Source organism: Bufo gargarizans, chromosome 5, assembly GCF_014858855.1.
Source record: "Bufo gargarizans isolate SCDJY-AF-19 chromosome 5, ASM1485885v1, whole genome shotgun sequence".
NCBI classification, from domain to species: Eukaryota; Metazoa; Chordata; class Amphibia; order Anura; family Bufonidae; genus Bufo; species Bufo gargarizans.
The window spans coordinates 383,848,820-383,869,019 of NC_058084.1; the positions used below are offsets into that span (position 1 = coordinate 383,848,820).

The 20,200-nt window shown below is 45.6% G+C and overlaps 1 protein-coding gene across 2 annotated transcripts in view; it reads left to right on the plus strand.

Moving 5' to 3' along the window:
• PALS2 (protein associated with LIN7 2, MAGUK p55 family member) overlaps positions 1-20,200 on the plus strand; it is a 127,644-nt gene that overhangs the window by 89,042 nt on the left and 18,402 nt on the right. For both annotated transcript variants that reach the window (XM_044294478.1, XM_044294479.1), the window contains exon 11: positions 12,401-12,529. In XM_044294478.1, the coding sequence (XP_044150413.1) occupies positions 12,401-12,529 (129 nt within the window). The remainder of the gene's footprint in view (positions 1-12,400; positions 12,530-20,200) is intronic.

Consider the following 20,200-nt stretch of genomic DNA (forward strand, 5'->3'; position numbering starts at 1 on the left):
GACGGGCCTGCACATGTGCCTTCCTGAGCAGGGGGACCTTGCGAGCCCTGCAGGATTTTAATCCATTGCGGTGTAATGTGTTTCCAATGGTTTTCTTGGTGACTGTGGTCCCTGCTAATTTGAGGTCATTAACTAACTCCTCCCGTGTAGTTCTAGGATGCTTTTTCACCTTTCTCAGAACCATTGACACCCCACGAGGTGAGATCTTGCGTGGAGCCCCAGAGCGAGGTCGATTGATGGTCATTTTGTGCTCCTTCCATTTTCGAACAATCGCACCAACAGTTGTCACCTTCTCCCCCAGCTTCTTGCTAATGGTTTTGTAGCCCATTCCAGCCTTGTGCAGGTCTACAATTTTGTCTCTGACATCCTTGGACAGCTCTTTGGTCTTTCCCATGTTGGAGAGTTTGGAGTCTGCTTGATTGATTGATTCTGTGGACAGGTGTCTTTTATACAGGTGACTAGTTAAGACAGGTGTCCTTAATGAGGGTGACTAATTGAGTAGAAGTGTCTAACCACTCTGTGGGAGCCAGAACTCTTAATGGTTGGTAGGGGTTCAAATACTTATTTCACTCAATGAAATGCAAATCAGTTGCTATCTTTTATTTAAAGTTATTTTTTCGATTTCCCTTTTGATGTGCTATCTGCCACTGTTACAATAAACCTACCATTTAAATGATACTGTTCTGAGACTTTTCATTTCTTTGTCATTGGACAAACTTACAAAATCAGTGAGGGGTCAAATAATTATTTCCTCCACTGTATATATATATGTATTTGGTATCTCTGTAATTGTACTGTACTGACCCAGAGAATAAAGATAAAATAAACGCAGTAACATTTATAACGTAAAAACACAGTGGCAGTATTGGTGTTTTTCCCATCTCCCTCCCAGAAAGAGTTAATAAAAGTTAATCAGAAAGTTGTGTACCCCAAAATGGCGCCATTAAAAACTACAACTTGTCCCGCAAAAAACAAGCCCTCATAAAGCTATATAGACGAAAAAATTAATGAAAGTTACAAACACGACGATGAAGTTAGAACACGACGATGAAAAAAGGAAGAAAAACGCTTGGCCAGTAAGGCCCAAAGCAGACTGGTCACTAAGGGGTTAAAGGCAGGTTTCTATTTTGCCAGTATTTGCTAAGGAAGAGGGCACGATTTGGGCTAAAAATGTATAAGCTCTGTAAGAGCGGCTCTGGCTACACCTATACATTTAGAGTGTGTGAGGGCAAAGATACCCAGTTTTGCCCTCCTGAATGCCCCCCTTCCCTCAATGTGGCAGGTAAAATAGTGTGGGATCTTTTGCACCCTCTCTTATATAAGGGGTACCACTTGTACGTTGACAATTATTACACCAGTGTACCCCTTTTCAGATGCCTTTCAGTCAGAAAGACAGTGGCATGTGTCACTATACGCCGCAATCAGAGGCCCGCCCAAGCCTTTAGTCAACCAGAAATTGAAGTCTGGGGAAATAAAGGGCCTTTGCAATGGGGACATCTTACTTGTGAAATATCGAGACAAGAAAGATCTCCTCATAATGACCTCTATACATCCAGACAGTAACAGCCATGTTCCTGTGTGCGGCACGAATACCACTGTCTGTCAGCCTGTCTGCATACAGGATTACAATAAATATATGGGTGGGGTGGACCTTGCAGACCAAATGCTGCAGCCCTATAGCACGGTCAGGAAATCCCACATTTGGTATAAGAAATTTGAAGTCCAGCTTATGTAAGTGGCCCTGTATAATTCTTTTGTCATGTTCCAAAAAGCAGGGAACCAAGGAACATATCTTGTTTTTAAGAACAAATAATTAAAAATTTAATATTTGGAGAGCAGTGCCAGGATATCAGTGGGATAGCGTCATCTAGTCATGCCATCAGAATTATCCCAGCGCAACATTTCCCATCCGAGGTGCCCCCTACTGCGAAAAAAGTAGAGCCCAAAAGACATGTAGGGTCTGTTATATGGTATCCCGCCGTATCCCATTCTTATATCACTGAGACACCTGTCCAGATAAGCCTGGACTTTGCATTAAGCAGTGTTTCCGCATTTACCATACTTCCGTAGATTATTAGTTTAATCAATTAAAATTTTTAACTTCTTTTATGCACTTTTGGACATTTTTAGGCCTCATGCACACGACCGTTTTTGGGTCCGCATCCGAGCCCCAGTTTTTGCAGCTCAGGTGCGGACCCATTCACTTTAATGAAAAAAAGTTTAATTATTAAATGTCATCTCCATTTCCTTTAATTCTTGTGGAGCACCTAAAGGGTTAACAAAGTTTGAATAACTTGAGGGGTGTAGTTTCTAAAATGGGGCCATTTATGGGTGGTTTCTTCATAACTGAACTGGTCCTTAGACTGGTTTTAGACCCCTTTCACGCGAGCAAGAATTCCATGTGGGTGCAATGCGTGAGGTGAACGCATTGTACCCGCACTGAATCCCGACCCATTCACTTCAATGGGGCTGTTCAGATGAGCGGTGAATTTCACGCCTCACTTGTGCGTTGCGTGAAAATCACTGCATGTTCTATATTCAGCATTTTTCATGCAACGCAGGCCCCATAGAAATGAATGGGTCTGTGTGAAAATCGCAAGCATCCGCAAGCAACTGCGGCTGCGGTGTGATTTTCACGTATGGTTGCTAGTAGGTGATGTAAGTACCATTTACTGTATTATTTTCCCTTATAACATGGTTATAAGGGAAAATAATAGCATTCTTAATACAGAATGCTTACTAAGATGTGGCTTTAGGGGTTAATAAATTTAAAAAAATAACTCGCCTCATCCTGTTGTTCGCGCAGCCGGCATCATCATCTTTAAGGACCTGCCAAAGGACCTTTGATGACTTCATCGCGCTCAGATGACGTCATCAAAGGTCCTTTGGCAGGTCCTTAAAAAAGAAAGAAGATTATGCCGGCTGCGCGAACAGCAGGATGAGGTGAGTTAATTTTTTTAAAAATGTATTAACCCCTAAAGCCACATTTTAGTAAGCATTCTGTATTAAGAATGCTATTATTTTCCCTTAGGCCCCTTTCACACGGGCGAGTTTTCCGCGCGGGTGCAATGCATGAGTTGAACGCATTGCACCCGCACTGAATCCGGACCCATTCATTTCTATGGGGCTGTGCACATGAGCTGTGATTTTCACGCATCACTTGTGCGTTGCATGAAAATCGCAGCAAGCTCTATTTTGTGCGTTTTTCACGCAGCGCAGGTCTCATAGAAGTGAATGGGGCTGCGTGAAAATCACAAGCAAGTGCGGATGCGGTGCGATTTTCACGCATGGTGGCTAGGAGACTATCGGGATGGGGACCCGATCTTTATTATTTTCCCTTATAACATGGTTATAAGGGAAAATAATAGCATTCTTAATACAGAATGCATAGTACAATAGGACTGGAGAGGTAAAAAAAATAATTTAACTCACCTTAATCCACTTGTTCGCGCAGCCGGCATCTCTTCTGTCTTGTTGTGTGAGGAATAGGACCTTTTGATGACGTCACGACGTTCATCACATGGTCTGTCACATGATCTTTTACCATAGTGATGGATCATGTGACTTACCATGTGATGAATGTCGTGACGTCATCAAAGGTCCTATTCCTCACAGAACAAGACAGAAGAGATGCCGGCTGCGTGAACAAGTGGATTAAGGGGAGTTAAAAAAAAAATATAATTAACCCCTCCAGCCCTAGTGTACTATGCATTCTGTATTCAGAATGCTATTATTTTCCTTTTATAACCATGTTATAAGGGAAAATAATACAATCTACACAACACCTAACCCAAACCTGAACTTCTGTGAAGAAGTTCGGGTCTGGGTACCACATTCAGTTTTTTATCACGCGTGTGCAAAACGCATTGCACCCGCACGATAAAAACTGAACGCAATCGCAGTCAAAACTGACTGCAATTGCGTACCTACTCGCGAGGGTTTGCCGCAACGCATCTGGACCTTATCCGGACACTAGTGTGAAAGAGGCCTTATGACCATTTTATAAGGGAAAATAATTAAATATACAGAACACCAAGATCGAACTTCAGTGGAGAAGTCCGGGTTCAGGTCTGGGTACCACAGTCAGTTTTTTATCACGCGTATGCACAACGCATTGCACCCGCGCAATAAAAATTTTACATCGGAACGCAATCGCAGTCAAAACTGACTGCAATTGCGTACCTACTTGCACGAGTTTCAAGAATTTTAAGAATTGCTTCTAAAATTCTAAGCTTTTTAAAATTACATTTTTAAAATGATGCCAACATAAAGTAGACATATGGGAAATGTAAAGTAATAACTATTTTGTGACTTATCACTATCTGCCTTAGGCCTCATGCACACGACCGTTGTGTGCATCCGTGGCCGTTGTTCCGTTTTCTGTGATTTTCTGCGGACCCATTGACTTTCAATGGGTCCTTTGAAAACTCGGAAAATGCACCATTGTTCATCAGCGGCTGTGATCCGTGTTTCCTATCCGTCAAAAAAATACGACCTGTCCTATTTTTTGGACGGACAACGTGAAAAAACACGAATGCGCACAAGATTGGCACCCGCGTCCGTGATCCGTGGCTGTAGGTTACTTTCATACAGACGGATCCGAAGATCCGTCTGCATAAAAGCTTTTTCAGAGCTGAGTTTTCACTTTGTGAAAACTCTGATCCGACAGTATATTCTAACACAGAGGCGTTCCCATAGTGATGGGGACGCTTCAAGTTAGAATATACTACGAACTGTGTACATGACTGCCTCCGATCTCTTACAGGGGGCTGTGATCCGCACAATTAATCCCTCGGGTGCCGCACCTGAGGGGTTAATTGTGCTTATCATAGCCCCCTGTAAGAGATCAGTGGCTGCCAGGCAGCAGGGGGCAGACCCCCTCCCTCCCCTGTTTTAATTTCATTGGTGGCCAGTGTGCGGCGCCCCCTGGCACCCCTCCCTCTCTCTATTGTATTAATTTCATTGGTGGCCAGTGTGCTGCCCCCCCCCCTTCCCTCCCTCTATTGTATTAATTTCATTGGTGGCCAATGTGCGGCCTTCCCCCCGATCATTGGTGGCAGCGGTGAGTTCCGATCGGAGTCCCAGTTTAATCGCTCTGGGGCTCCAATCGGTAACCATGGCAACCAGGACGTTACTGGGACACCGATCGGAACTATCCGCTGCCACCAATGATCTGGGGGGGGGGGGGGGGGGTGCTCCGCACGGCCAGGCGGACACCAAAAGGACTTTTTCCTTCATGTCCGTGGATCCTCCAAAAATCAAGGAAGACCCACGGAAGAAAAAACGGACACAAATCGCGGGACTACGGAACCCGTTTTTGCGGACTGCAAAAAAAAAAAGTCCATGTGCATGAGGCCTTAAATGATGAGAAATTCTAATTTTAAAAATTATAAATTTTTGCACATTTTCTGTAAATCTTTTTTTTTTTTTTGTAAATGAAGGTGAAACATATTGACTTAAATTTACCACTGTCGTGAAGTACAATACGTCACGAGAAAACAATCTCAGAATGGCTTGGATAAGTAAGTGTTCCAAAGTTATTACCACATAAAGTGACATGTCAGATTTGCAAAAATCAGTCTGGTCATGAAGGTGCAAAATGGCCCGGTCATTAAGGGGTTAATATGCTTGGATTAAAAAAGACCTTTTGTGGCTTAGCCTCTTCGTGGAAGGTGTTAACCCCTTCTACCCCGGGCCAGTTTTCGCCCTTCTGCTCAGGCCATTTTTTGCAAATCTGACATGTCACTTTATGTGGTAATGGCTTTGGAACACTTTTTTATTTATCCAAGACATTCTGAGATTGTTTTCTCGTGACACATTGTACTTCATGACGGTCATAAATTTGAGTCAATATATTTCACCTTTATTTATGAAAAAATCACAAATTTGCCAAAAATGGTAAAAAATATAGCAATTTTCAAAATTTTTATTTCTCTGCTTTTAAAACAGAAAGTGATACCTTATAAAGTATACTTAACTTTTCCCACATGTCTACTTTATATTGGCATCCTTTTGTAGATGTATTTTTATGTTTTTTTAGGACGTTAGAAGGCTTAGAATTTTAGAAGAAATTCTTAAAATATTTACAAAAATTTCCAAAACACACTTTTTAAGGACCAGTTCGGGTCTAAAGTTACTTTGTGGGGCTTACATAGTGGAAACGCCTTACCCCCCCCCCCCATAAATGACCCCATTGTAGAAACTACAACCTTCAAGTTACTCAAAACTGATTTTACAAACTTTAACCCTTTAGGTGTTCCACAAGAATTGAAGGAAAATGGAGATAACATTTCAAAATTTCACTTTTTTGGCAGATTTTAATACATTTTTTCTGTTGTTTACAGAAACGCCCCACATATGGTCATAAACTGATGTAAGGGCACACGGCAGGGCGCAGAAGAAAAGGTTTTTGCTGGACTGGTTTTTAGATGCCATGTCCCATTTGAAGTCCCCCTGATGCACCCTTACAGTAGAAACTCCTAAAAAGTGACCCCATTTTGGAAACTAGGGGATAAGGTTCCAGTTTTATTGGTACTATTTTGGGGTACATATGATTTTTAATTGCTCTATATTATGTTTTTTTGTGAGGCAAAGTAACCAAGGTTTTGGCACCTTTTTTGATTTTTGCAACATTCATCTGACAGTGCTATTTTTATAGAGCAGGTTGTTACGCACGCAATAATATCAAATATGTCTACTTTGTTTCAGTTTTACATAGTAATACAAATATTCTGAACGCCTTATTTTTATTTTTTTTCTGCCGATCGTCTTGTGCAGGGGCTAGTTTTTTGCAAGAAGAGTTGACTTTTTTATTGGTACCTTTTTTTGATCATTCATTATTACACTTTGTGGGGCAAGGTGACCAAAAAATTGGTTGTTTTGGCACCGTTTTTATTTATTTTTACAGCGTTCACCTGAGCGGTTAGGTCATATGACATTTTTATAGAGCAGATCGTTACGGACATGGCAATACCTAATATGTCTACTTTTTCTTATTTAAGTTTTACACAATAATGGCATTTTTGAGACAAAAAGAAAAGTTTGTCTCCATAGTCTGAGAGCCATAGCTTTTTTATTTTTTGACCAATTGTCTTAGGTAGGGTCTCATTTTTCTGAAGGATGAGGTGACTGTGGTACTATTTTGGGGGGCATATACCTTTTTGATCACTGGGTGTTGCACTTTGTGATGTTAGGTGACAAAAAATGGCTTTTTATTTTTTATTTTTACGGTGTTCACCTGAGGGGTTAGGCCATGTAAAATTTGTATAGAGCAGGTTATTATGGACGTGGAAATTCCTAATATGTCTACTTTTTTATTTTATTTACTTCGCTTTAACACAATAATAGCCATTTTGAAGCAAAGAAAAATCATATTTTAGTTGTCTCCATTGTCTGAGAGTCATAGTTTTTAAATTTTTTAAAAGATTGTCTTAGGGTACTTTCACACTTGCGGCAGAGTGATCCGGCAAGCCGTTCCTTCGCCGGAACTGCCTGCTAGATCTGTCAAAACATGGATCTGGCATTTGTAAGACTGATCAGGATCCTGATCCGTTTCAAAAATGCATTGAAATACCAGGTCCGTCTTTCCGGTGTCATCTGGAAAAACGGATCTGGCATTTGTTTTTTAACTCGGTCTGCGCATGCGCAGACAGGAAGGACGGATTCGGCATTCAGGCAAGTGTTCAGTTTTTTATTGTTCAATTACTTTTAGTAAGAAATTCATATTGAAAACGGCGGCACAGTTGACATACAATAATTCAATCATATTGAGATCAGAATGCATATAAGCCACTGCACGTGACACTGAAAGTACAGCACGAATATATAATAACTTCTTGTGGAGCAGATATTGATAATAAAGCAAAGTACACAAAACAAAAACCCAAATAGATGGAAGGGGAACACAAAAGGTAAAGTATCACTGTATGAAGGTGGGAATCTGTCAGTTACCCGCTACTATCTGCTTGAGTTAACCATCTAAGAAACGCCTGAGTATCCTTGAATAGATTCCAAGGGGGTCTACGTTTTAAGATACTTCCGATCAGTACCTTCATCTGCAGCTAATAATTCCTCCATCCTACGTATTTTTTCAAAAGTGTCTAACCATTCTTTAAAGTGTGGAACAACGTCCCGAGACTTCCAGTGTCTAGGCACAACCAAACGCGCGGCCTGCACAAAAAAATCTCAGAAGGCCCTTCTTTAACGCTTGAATGGGCCCGGGAAGTATGGATAGCAGGCTCCATTGTGTTGATGTATCTGTTACCTGATTGTATAGGTCGTTCAAGGCCTCCCAAAATGGGGATAACTTAGAACACTGCCACCAAATGTGAGACATGGTACCCCTCTTTCTTCCAAATCTCCAACATAAGTCCGAACAGGTCGGGTAGAAGGAATGCAAGACAGCTAGCGTCCTATACCATCTGGACATAATCTTGAAAAAAAAATCTTGCAAACCACAGCTAATGGAAGACTTATGGGACAGGGTGAATGCGTTTATCCACTGTTCTGCAGATACATTTTTCCCCAATTCCTTCTCCCAATCCTTTACATATGGCAAAGAAGATGGAGGCCCCCCACTCTCCTGCAGCAGCCTGTAGACCAGAGACCCGAAATGGGTAGGTGGAGACATAAATATTCAAAGGCTGTAAGGTCTCTAGATAGGGTGGAAATGGGCCCCAGAGAGGATATGAACTTCTTAATGCTAATATACTGGAACCAGACCCCCCTGTCAGTCTGCTTAGGGAAGGAGTCTAGGGGTCGTATTACTGTTTTCAGTACTATCTGGTGTACCCTTATATAAAATTGGGACAAAATTCTGTTCATACAGGTTGGCTAAACGAGATGGGATGGCTGTCCCCAGGTATGAGATACAATCCTTTTTCCATTGAAAAGGAAACAAAGCTTTCAGAGACGTAACTGTAACGGGCGGTATGTTGACATTAAGTATCTCGGATTTGTGGAGGTTCACCTTGAAGTTGCTTAAGTCTCCAAAGAGTGAGAACTCCCTCAAAATGTTGGGGAGACCAACGACCGGATCGGAACAATATATTAAAAGGTCATTAGCGTATATGGCTATTTTAGATTCTAACGATCCGACGTTACGTCCCTTGATGGAAGAATTGGCTCTAAGAGCCCTGGCTAAGAATTCCATGACCATAATGTGCAATAGGGGGCGACCCTGCCTTGTGCCATTAAGAATCAGAAAGGGGGCTGAAAGAGCCCCGTTCACCCGCACTTGAGCTCTAAGGTTGTGATATAGGGCAAGGATCCTATGTGTCATATTGGGACCCAGTCCAAAAGCCCCCAGAGCCTCCTGCAAAAACACCCAATCTACCCGGTCAAAGGCTTTTTCAGCGTCGACTGAAAGGAAGCATAGGAGGGATCCGGAAGATGTGGCCCTCGCGATATGGGCTAAAGATCAGATAGTATTGTCTCTTGCCTCCCGTCCAGGGACAAAGCCCACCTGGTCTGCATGAATCAAAGACGGCATGTAGACTTTCAGCCTGTCGGCAAGGATTTTGGCATAAATCTTCCGATCAATGTTGATCGGTGAAATTGGGTGGTAATTGCTACAAACCAAAGGATCCTTGCCCTGTTTAGGGAGTACGCAAATATGATATCTGTGAGGGTATGGGGAAATATCGTCTAGGAGTGTCTTATAAAAGCGAGGGGTGAAGCCGCCCCGGGCATTTACTGACCTCTAATCTTTTAACAACCCTCTGAATCTCGTGAAGGGAGAAATCTCCTTCCAAATTACCCCTCTCCTCCGCAGATAGTTTAGGGCCCAATAATTGTGTCATATATTGCGTAATTTTCTGAATTTTCAGGTCCGGAGCCAAATTAGCGTACTTCCCTTTCAAATTATAAAGGCTTTCATAGTAAGATTGGAACTCTTGAAAAATATCCCTGGTAGTATGGACCTTACCCCCACTCCTACAATTAAGTGAAGGGATGTAGGTGACTGGTTGTCTCGCACGTAAGATTCTGGCTAAGCGTCTACCGCTCTTGTCCCCTTAAACTCAGAAAACGTTTCTGCGGTCATCTCTGGCCCCCAGGTATTTTTGCTCTATAGTTTTCTGTAAAGCTGATCTAGTGTCGCTAAGCTCGTGATACACTATCAACAAGGGGTCCTAATGCATCCTGAACGGATTGCTCTCCATTCAAAATGCATGGGGATAAAACTGATGAGTTCTTTTCCAGTATAGGGCCCCTAGGACGGAACTCTAGCGTTTTTCTTTTCCGGCATAGTGTGAAAGTACCTGTAGGTAGGGTCTCATTTTTTGCGGGATGAGGTGACTGTTTTATTGGTACCATTTTGTGGGACATGCGCCTTTTTGATCGCTTGGTGTTGCAATTTTTGTGATGTAAGGTGACAAAAATTGCTTTTTTTGACACAGGTTTTATCGGACCAGGTGGATCATATGATATATTTATAGAGCCAGTCTTTACGGACGCAGTGATACCTAATGTGTGTTTTTCTTTTCTATTTTTTATTATTAAATCAGAGGAAAGGGGCGTGTTTTTTTCTTTATTTTTACTTGAATTATTTTTTTATAAACTTTTATTTTTTAACTTTATTTCTGTCCCATTCTGGGACTTCAACTTTTGAGGGTCTGATCCCCTCTGCAATGCATTACAATACATCTGTTTTGTAATGCATTGCCTGTTAGTGTGTGACACTGAGTAATACACTAACACAGGGCTGGCCAACCTGCGGCTCTCCAGCTGACCGCGTCATAGAAGGGGTTAATCCTCTGGCATCGGCTTTTACAGCGATGCCGGTGGATACAGCAGGGGCCCTTCTATCAGGTACTGCCGGTACCCTGCAGTGATCGGGCATGCACCGCTTTGGTGCCCGCTCAATCACCATGACCTAATAGTATGTCAAAAAGCGGCGCCCACTGCATATAAAGCGCTGACAGAGGAAGTGGACTCCATCTGTCTCTTATCGGCACCCCACAAATGCAATTGCGGGGTGCTGATGTGTGTAAAGGCTGGCTGGGGTCTTGTGAAGCCGCCACGCCTGAGTAGTTTCCAGCAGGCTGTGCCTCTCTGGTGCAGCCTGCAGTCAGTGTTAGTAATAGCACTGACCTTAAAATGCAATGCACTATAGGGATAGTTAATTGCATTTTAAAATCAATCAGAAAGTTGTGTGTTATAGTCTCCTTGTGGGACTACTAAGTGGTAAAAAAAACACATTTAATAAATTCTAAAAGTTCCCTAAAAAAAATCAACACTATTTCAAATGCCAATACGCTTTTCAATTTAAAAAAATTGCAAAAAAAAATATGTTTGGTATTGCCGCGTCCGTAACTACTCGGACTACATAAATATCATGTAAATTATCCCCTACGGTATATATATATATATATATATATATATATATATATATATATATATATATATATAATTTGCTAATTTATACTTAGTTGCCACCAAAAAAACTTAATAACAAACAATCAAAAAGTGTAATGTACTCCAAAATGATACTGATGAAAAACACAAGTCTTCCCGCTAAAATCAAGCAGTCACACAATTCCATAGAAAGAAGAAGAAAAAAGTTAGGGGTCTGGGGAAGCGGCAATGCAAAAACATTTTTTTCCTTTTTTTTTTGAAAAGGTTTTGGGTTTTTTTGTTGCAAAAAAGTCATAAAATGTAAAAAAAAACAAAAAAAAAACTTTATCTGGTATGACTGTAATCGTACTGACCCAGATAATATATTATGTTATTTATACTGAAAAATGAACGCCGTAAAAACGCTGTGGCAGTATCAGTGTTTTTCCTATCTCCCTCCCAGAAAGAGTTAATAAAAGTTAATCAGAAAGTTATGTTTACCCCAAAATGGCACCATTTAAAAACTACTTTTCCCGTAAAAAACAAGCCCACATACAGCTATATAGATGGAAAAATAAAAAAGTTATAGCATTTGGAAGGCAAAGATGAGAAAAGGAAGAAAAACACTTGGTCAGTAAGGCCCAAAACAGGCTGGTCACTAAGGGGTTAAATGCTTAGGAAACCTTTGCAGGTGTTTTGTGCTGATTAGCTGATTAGAGTGTGACTCCCTGAGTTTCCAATACTGAACTTTTTCACAATATTCTAGTTTTCTAAGATACTGACTTTTGGCTTTTCACCACCACTATCTCCACTTTTTAGGTTTCAGTTTGGGGTAATTATTTTAAAGATTTTACACATATTACTCCAGTGGACCTTTTGATTAGCATATGAAATGCCAAACTTTAATGTGTCCCCTGTGTCTACCACATGTCCTGCTACATTCATGCTCCTGGTTCAAACAGTCTGCACCGATCAGTGCTCCATTTATTCAATATAGCCATCATTTGCTTGTATTGTACTGGCATTATCTGTGTCCTCATCAGTCGTGTTTTTTTTTGTTTTACAGGCTTTAAAAGTGCTAAGGACGTCTGAGTTCATGCCATATGTAGTGTTCATTGCTGCTCCAGAGCTAGATACATTGCGTGCCATGCATAAAGCTGTTGTAGATGCTGGAATTACAACAAAGCTTCTCACTGTAAGTAAAGTTTTGGATTTGTTCTAAATATATTGGTTCTATTGACCATGGTCTTCTCCCTGGGGCGGACTGGCAACTTAAAGGGGCCTTGTAAAAAAAAAAAAAAAAATACTAAAAGTGGCCCCATTTTGTAGTTGGGTTTAAATTGATGGAAGGCAGGGCCAGAAGTACAATATTATTTCACATTAAACCACCCCAGCAGAGCCAAATACCACAGTCCATCATAAAATACTGCCCCAGCAGCACAACATACATCCCCAAAAACTTCCACTGGCCTGCTCTGAGTGGGGCCCAGGCGGCTCTCTGGGCATTGGCCCACCGTGAAATTTCCCTGTAATGTCTATGACAAATCCGCCCCTGGTCTCCTTGTTCCCACAGCTTCACAATTAGCGTGCAACTGCAAAATCTTCAAGGACTTTCAGACATAAGTGCCAACCACCCAGGCATATGTAGTCAAGGGATGGTCAGCAACCTGTCAAACTCAGTGGGGGTCATTTGTAAAGACTGGCTTTTTTAAGCCCCTGTCTGGAGTAGTTTTCACCTCTTTTACCCTTGTTTTCAGGCATAAAAGATAGTAAATTTCCTAGAGCCAAAGTCCTGGCCCTCGCCATCCCCAAAGTCTCACGGGCATCTAAAAGGTCGCAAAAAGGTTCTTGCAACATTTTCTATGACACAAACTGGCGTAAAAATGTTCTTAAAATTACCTCGTGTTTTTATTTTATTTTTATTTTTTTCGTTCATTTAGTAGACTCGGAGCAGCAATGAGTGTGCCAAAGTATTATTTCCTGTCTGTGTGCACAGACAGCCTATCAGGCCATGCCTCTGATTCTGTCAAGCATGTTACTGAGGTGTCTAAGGAGTTGAACTTCCGAGATCCTCCCTGATTCCAGAAGTTTCAGCTGGAACAGGCTCCTACTATTATTGAATTAAAATACTTCCTTTAAAGTTTTCGGTTACCTTATATCTTAGCGAACTGCCTATTATTAAATAAGTCAGTGGCAGAAACTTGCACAACTTTGATCCCTGTTGATTAAAGGACTGTACTTCTTTCTATCATGAAAGACTGTACGGTTTTCTTATACACATTCCATCGGCTCCATGTGGTTTGTAAGATCTGTGTGTGAAGGAGTTGTGAGGAATATGGATTATTATTTATTGGCAGCCCTGATTGTCATTTGATTTACCTTTTGCCATGTACACAGTCAGTGTACATGCAAAATAAGTTCTCACCCCCCCCCCCCCCCCCAGCCATCTGATGTCAGCTAGCAAGGAAGAAAGCCCCAAGGGTCCAGGCTTCAAGGAGGCCCCAGGTGGATAACGTCACACCTCAATCAGCCAGTTTGGAGATAAGCTAATCCTGTAGGAAAACCCCCAGAAGGAGGCTTCAGCCCTTGCCCAGGATCAATGATACCTCCCAGACATGTTGGCACCTACATTTCATAAGGAATTATGAATCATCCATCCATCCATATTTTTTGCGATCCTGGTGCAAAGGCAAACATCCACGTAGTCCTGGCTTGAGGCTAGGATGCCCGGGAGGGGATGTACACACATCTCTCCACAGAAACCACATAGCGGCACCATGTTTGGACTCTAGTTGTAGCCAGAACCCAGGCGGATCAATTGGGCCCAGAACCATGTTCCTGCGACATTCTGGTCTGGGGCTATGGTCCCTAAGGGGTTTTATGGGTCATTTGCTGCCAGCACCAGAAAAGGAGGGGTGGGCACTACCCATAGGGGGGGAGGGGAGCGGCCGGCTACAGGTCATAAGCCCATGCAAGCCAGCGGGTGGTGTCTTTTCTGAAGGGGGTCACATCGTGCCAATGTGTTTGGAGAGAACGGGAACCAGCTGACCTCACTGCCCCCACGTGACTGCAGCCAAGGACTATTCCACCATAATAACCCCAAAGGAACTTTCGTCTTACCCGGTAACTGACTTTTGCTCTGCTTAACCCTGTTGTTACCTATATCACCTGTATCTGTAACCTCAGACCACTGTATATATTCTGTGTGTGTAGTGTTTTATCTAGTGTGCCCTTAAGGCGATTAAATATATAATTTAATCTTGTGCTGTCTTGTATCTCGATTGTGAATCCCCATGTCCGCGTTTTGGCCTAGTTATAAGCTACCGCGTTTGGTTTCTCACCCTATATAATCCCGTTAGCGGACCGGGCTTATATCAAACGAGAGGCTGGTGGCAGATACCCGGGCAGAGACGGCGCTGTTTTTGCTGCGGCAGTGAAAAGGTTCTCTCAGCTTGTTGCCTCTCTGTGCCCGCGTGGACAGGAGTTGTCTGTATAAACTGTACCAAGCTGACCTTACCTGCTCCACTGGAGGGCGTAACGTCACGCTGTGGTAAGAAGGGACCATACTGCGTCTCGTGAGCTCGACGTAGGTGACGTCAAGCGGGCGCGAGGCGTGGTATTTGTCACATATTGGTGGCAGCAAAGTGGGATCGAGATCCCAGTGTGTGTGTGTGTGTGTGTGTGTTAGTGTGAGACCCATACTACCAGACACTAAAGACGACCAGCAGTAGCTTTTGCCGCTGAAGTCTTAAAGGGGTATTCCCATCTTCATAATCCTATTTAATTAAATTATTTATCCCCAATGAACTATTTTCTAAATATATCTTATTTAAAATATCGCACTCATCTCTTTGAAATATAATTTTCATGATCCATTGTTTATGCAAGCTGCCCATGGATATGGCCACCGCTCGCTGGCCGCATCCATAGGCCGCGCTTGCGCATTCTTATCTCTTGTGATGCTGCGGCCGGCCTCCTCACTGACACTGTGTGCGCGCACGTGGCTGGCCGCGCATACGAGGATCCATAATCTTTTTGAGTTCTGCGCATGCACGGCCGCCCGAACACTTCGTGCAGTGAAGAGACAGTGTGGAGATCGTCGGAAGACATAAGTGGTGGGTGAGTATTATTTCTATGTGCACCATCAATTCCGCCAACGATTGGGGGCTGATGGAGGCACTTGGGGGGTGGGGGCTGATGGAGGCACTTGGGGGGTGGGGGCTGATGGAGGCACTTGGGGGGTGGGGGCTGATGGAGGCACGTGGAGGCACTTGGGGGGGGGGCTGATGGAGGCACTTGGGGGGGGGGCTGATGGAGGCACTTGGGGAGGGGGCTGATGGAGGCACTTGGGGAGGGGGCTGATGGAGGCACTTGGGGGGGGCTGATGGAGGCACGGGGGGGAGGCACTTGGGGGGGGGCTGATGGAGGCACTTGGGGGGGGGGCTGATGGAGGCACTTGGGGGGGGGGGGCTGATGGAGGCACTTGGGGGGGGGGCTGATGGAGGCACTTGGGGGGGGGGGGCTGATGGAGGCACTTGGGGGGGGGGGGGCTGATGGAGGCACTTGGGGGGGGGCTGATGGAGGCACTTGGGGGGGGGGCTGATGGAGGCACTTGGGGGGGGGGCTGATGGAGGCACTTGGGGGGGGGGCTGATGGAGGCACTTGGGGGGGGGGCTGATGGAGGCACTTGGGGGGGGGGGCTGATGGAGGCACTTGGGGGGGGGGGCTGATGGAGGCACTTGGGGGGGGGGGGCTGATGGAGGCACTTGGGGGGGGGGGGCTGATGGAGGCACTTGGGGGGGGGGGCTGATGGAGGCACTTGGGGGGGGGGGCTGATGGAGGCACTTGGGGGGGGGGGGCTGATGGAGGCACTTGGGGGGGGGGGCTGATGGAGGCACTTGGGGGGGGCTGATGGAGGCAGTTGGGGGGGGCTGATGGAGGCACTTGGGGGGGGGCTGATGGATGTAGCAGAGCTGAATATGCTGCTGTTCAGCCATAGTTCTAATGGGGAAGGGAATAGACAGATGTAGTAGGCTGTATTTGCGGCTGTTCTGAGACAGTGCTGGTTGAAGAGATAAACCGACAGATGTAGCAGAGCTGTATATGACGCTTTTCAGACACAGTGCTAGTGGGGGAGTAGAATAAAGATGTAGCAGGGCTGTATAGGAAGCCATTCAGCCAAAGTGATGTTAGGGGACTGGAGAAGACACATGTAGCTGAGCTGTATATGCATCTATAAAGATACATAGTGTAAGGTTTATACACAACTGGAGTACAGCTGTAATGGAAACAAATCTGCATCAGTGCTGGTGGGTGGGGGATGGTCAAGCTTTTGAGCTAATGTATAATATGTAATTATAGTTTTTGATGCACAGAATAGGTTTGTAAAAGATCAGACTGAGATTTTGAGTGTAAAACTTCAGAACCGCCACATGTTGCTGTACACTGAGCTCACTCCACATGGCTCCGATTCCCCAGCAGGAGGAGGGGGCCTCACAGACACTGTAGGCTGCCAGATTTATGAGTCATGCTCTTTACATGAACTAGCACGCAAGGACTGAGTTCTCAGTGTGATGTCATAAGGAGGAGTGGCCGGCCTTCACTCTAGCTGCCTAAGCCCGCCCAGCCTTAGCTGCAGGAAACCAGGAAGTGAATTCTGCTGTAACTGCAGCTCAGGCTGATTTAGCAAGATGGGAATACCCTTTTAAGATCCACTCAACACTAGACAGTTTGAGTGCAAATACAATAAGGTGTGTGTGCATAAAGTTGTAGTCTGTGTCAGTGACCATCCGTAGCACAGATGGCCAGTTACACACGAAGTAAGGCCTAAGGACCGACAGCTAGTGGTACCCTATCAGTTCAGGACTGAGTTGTTGCGGGTTGCGCATGAGATTCCGATGGCTGGACACCTAGGGGTCGCTAAGACAAAGGCCAGATTAGCCCAACATTTCTACTGGCCAAAGATGGGGGCAGATGTGGTTGCCTACTGCCGTTCATGTGTCACCTGCCAGCGGGTGGGGAAGGCGGGGCGGTTCCCCAAAGCCCCACTGGTAACGCTGTTCATGTCGCAGTTGATGGAGTCTTTCTGCAGGCAAACCCAGGTGTAACATCTGGTGACCAACCCTTACCACCCACGGCCTGTGCGAACGGTTTAATGGCACCTTAAAGCAGATGCTTAAGATGTTGGTCGACTCCCATGGGCGTGACTGGGAGCGGTACCTCCCACATCTGCTGTTTGCCTACCAAGAGGTCCCACAGGCCTCCATGGGGTTCTCCCCTTTCGAGCTCCTGTATGGGCGACGTGTGCGGGGGCCACTGGCTCTGGTGAAAGAGGCCTGGGAGGGAGATGTAGCCACCCCTGGAGTGTCGGTCATAGAGTATGTCACGCGTTTCCGAAACAAGATGTAGGCCTTGTCGCAGCTGGTGCATGATAATATGGAGCGGGGCCAGGCTGACCAGAAGCGATGGCACGACCAGAACGCTTGTGAGAGGACCTACCAGGTGGGTCAAAAGTTATGGGTACTGGTCCCCATACCTTAGGACAAGCTTCAGGCGGCCTAGGAAGGTCCGTAGCTCATGCATCAGCGCCTCAACGCCGTGACGTACCTGGTCCATGCCCAGGGAAGGCAGAAGGCCTTCCACGTGAACATGATGAAGGCAAATTAGGAGAGGGAGGCATGTGCCCTCCCTGTCTGCAACCTTCCAGAAGAGGGGGAGGAGGAAACCCTCCTGGACATGCTCACCCAGGTGAAGTCGGGTGCGTCCATCGAGGATGTGGAGGTGAGTCAACAGCTCTTGAAGGACCAACAGTCCCAGCTATGGGCCACCCTTCAGCAACAAGCCCGGAAGGACAGAGTTGGCCGTCCATGACATGGACACTAGCGATCACCCCCCCAATCCGGCGTTCAGTATATCGGGTTTCCTTGGAGATGCAGCAGCACATGCGCCAGGAGATGACCTGCTCGATCAGTTGGCTGGGGCCCAGTACCTGACCATCATGGATCTGAGCCGGGGGTACTGGCAGATTCCCCTGACCCGTGAGGCGCGAGATCGCTCTGCCTTTATCACCCCCTTTGGATTGTACGAATCCACGGTGATGCAGTTTGGCATGAAGAATGCCCCTGCCACTTTTTCAGTGGATGGTCAACACGCTGCTTAAGGGACTTGAAGAGTAAGCGGCCATGTACCTGGATGACATTGTACCTGGATCCCACATGGGAGGATCACCTACAGCACCTGACGCAGGTGCTGGGGCAGATCCACCAGGCAGGCTTGACCATCAAGCCGGAAAAGTGCCAGCTGGGCATGAGTGAGGTCCACTATCTGGGGCACCGGGTAGGCGGTGGGCCCTGAAGCCAGAGCCCTGGAAAGTGGATGCTATCACATCCTGGCCCACCCCCAGGACCAAGAAACAGGTGATGTCCTTCCTGGGCACCGCCGGGTACTATAGCAGGTTCATCCCCCACTATAGTAGCCTGGCGAAGCCCTTGACTGACCTCACCAAGAAGGAGCTGCCCTCCGCAGTCGATTAGACAAACGACTGCGAGACGGCCTTCCGGGCACTGAAGGCCACCCTCTCGAGCTTCGATGTACTACAGGCAGCCGACTTCACGTGGCCGTTTATAGTACAGACCGACGCCAGTGATTTTGGCCTCTGTGCCATACTCGGCCAGGTCAACACTATCGGCCACTACGGGTTCTGTACCTGAGTCGGAAGCTCCTGCCGAGGGAGGTTGCGTAATCCACAATGGAGGAGGAGTGCCTGGGCAGGTTGCAGCTGTGTTTTATACGGGCGCCGCTTCACTGTGGAGAATGACCACAACCCCCTCAGCTGGTTAAACACCGTATCCGCATAAAAGGCTGCTATGCTGGAGTTTTTTTTTTCAGTTGAGTTGTACAGTTTATAGGTCACATTAAAAAAAAGTGGAAAAAGTTCTGAAATTATTTATCTTTGTCTCGTTTTTTTACATCACGGAAACCTGACATTTTAACAGGGGTGTGTAGACCGGCTTTCGGGTGAAATTTATGGAAACGTCTTTAAGGGCAGCCCTCCCCTACACAGCGACTCTGTTGATCCCATAGGTTTTCAATGGGATTCAGGTTTGGAGAAAGTGCAGACCACTCGATTTGCGGTACCCCAGTCTCCAGCAGCCGTTACCTAATGATGCGACCTCGATGAGCTGGCTCCTTGTCATCCATGAAGATGAAATTAGGCCTGTGTGTTATGCAGGCGGGTGTGGACCCACTGTACCACTGACTGGCTATACTCTGAAGGGGCGTGACTAAGCTACTACCTGGTCTTCACTAGAGCCTCTCATGGTGAGGATAGGCTTGGGCCGTTAGGGTAGTTGCCAGGTGTCACTCCAGAGCAGTCCCTGAGTTAGTGGCAGCTGACCAGGGGGTCAGAGATATCGGTGCAAGCACAGAGGAGAAGTATGTGGTCAGGAAGTCTGGGGTCAGGGCAGGCAGCGATCAAGCAAGGTCTGTAAACTAAGTCCAAGGTCAGAGGCAGGCTGCAAACAGGCAAAATCTGATAATTCCAAAAGCAGGGTCCGGTACACAGCAAAGCAGAACTTTAAAAACAACTTCACACTTGGAACTAGACAAGCTAGTGACCATGAGTTGCTCAGGCATCTTCCTGTGGTAGGAAGCGCCTTTAAATACTTCCTGCAATCCAGCCATAGGCTGGTGAGACAGAGGGCGTGTACGTGCTGTGGAGAGACACACCCAAGCAAGCCCTAACAGTACAGGTCTCCAGCAGATGCAACAGTTAAGCTACCTGCTGCCTGCGCTTGTCAGCACAGCGCATGGCAGCAGGAGGGAAAGAGGGAGCCTGGCGGCAGGTAGGGGCAGCTGTGCCGCCACA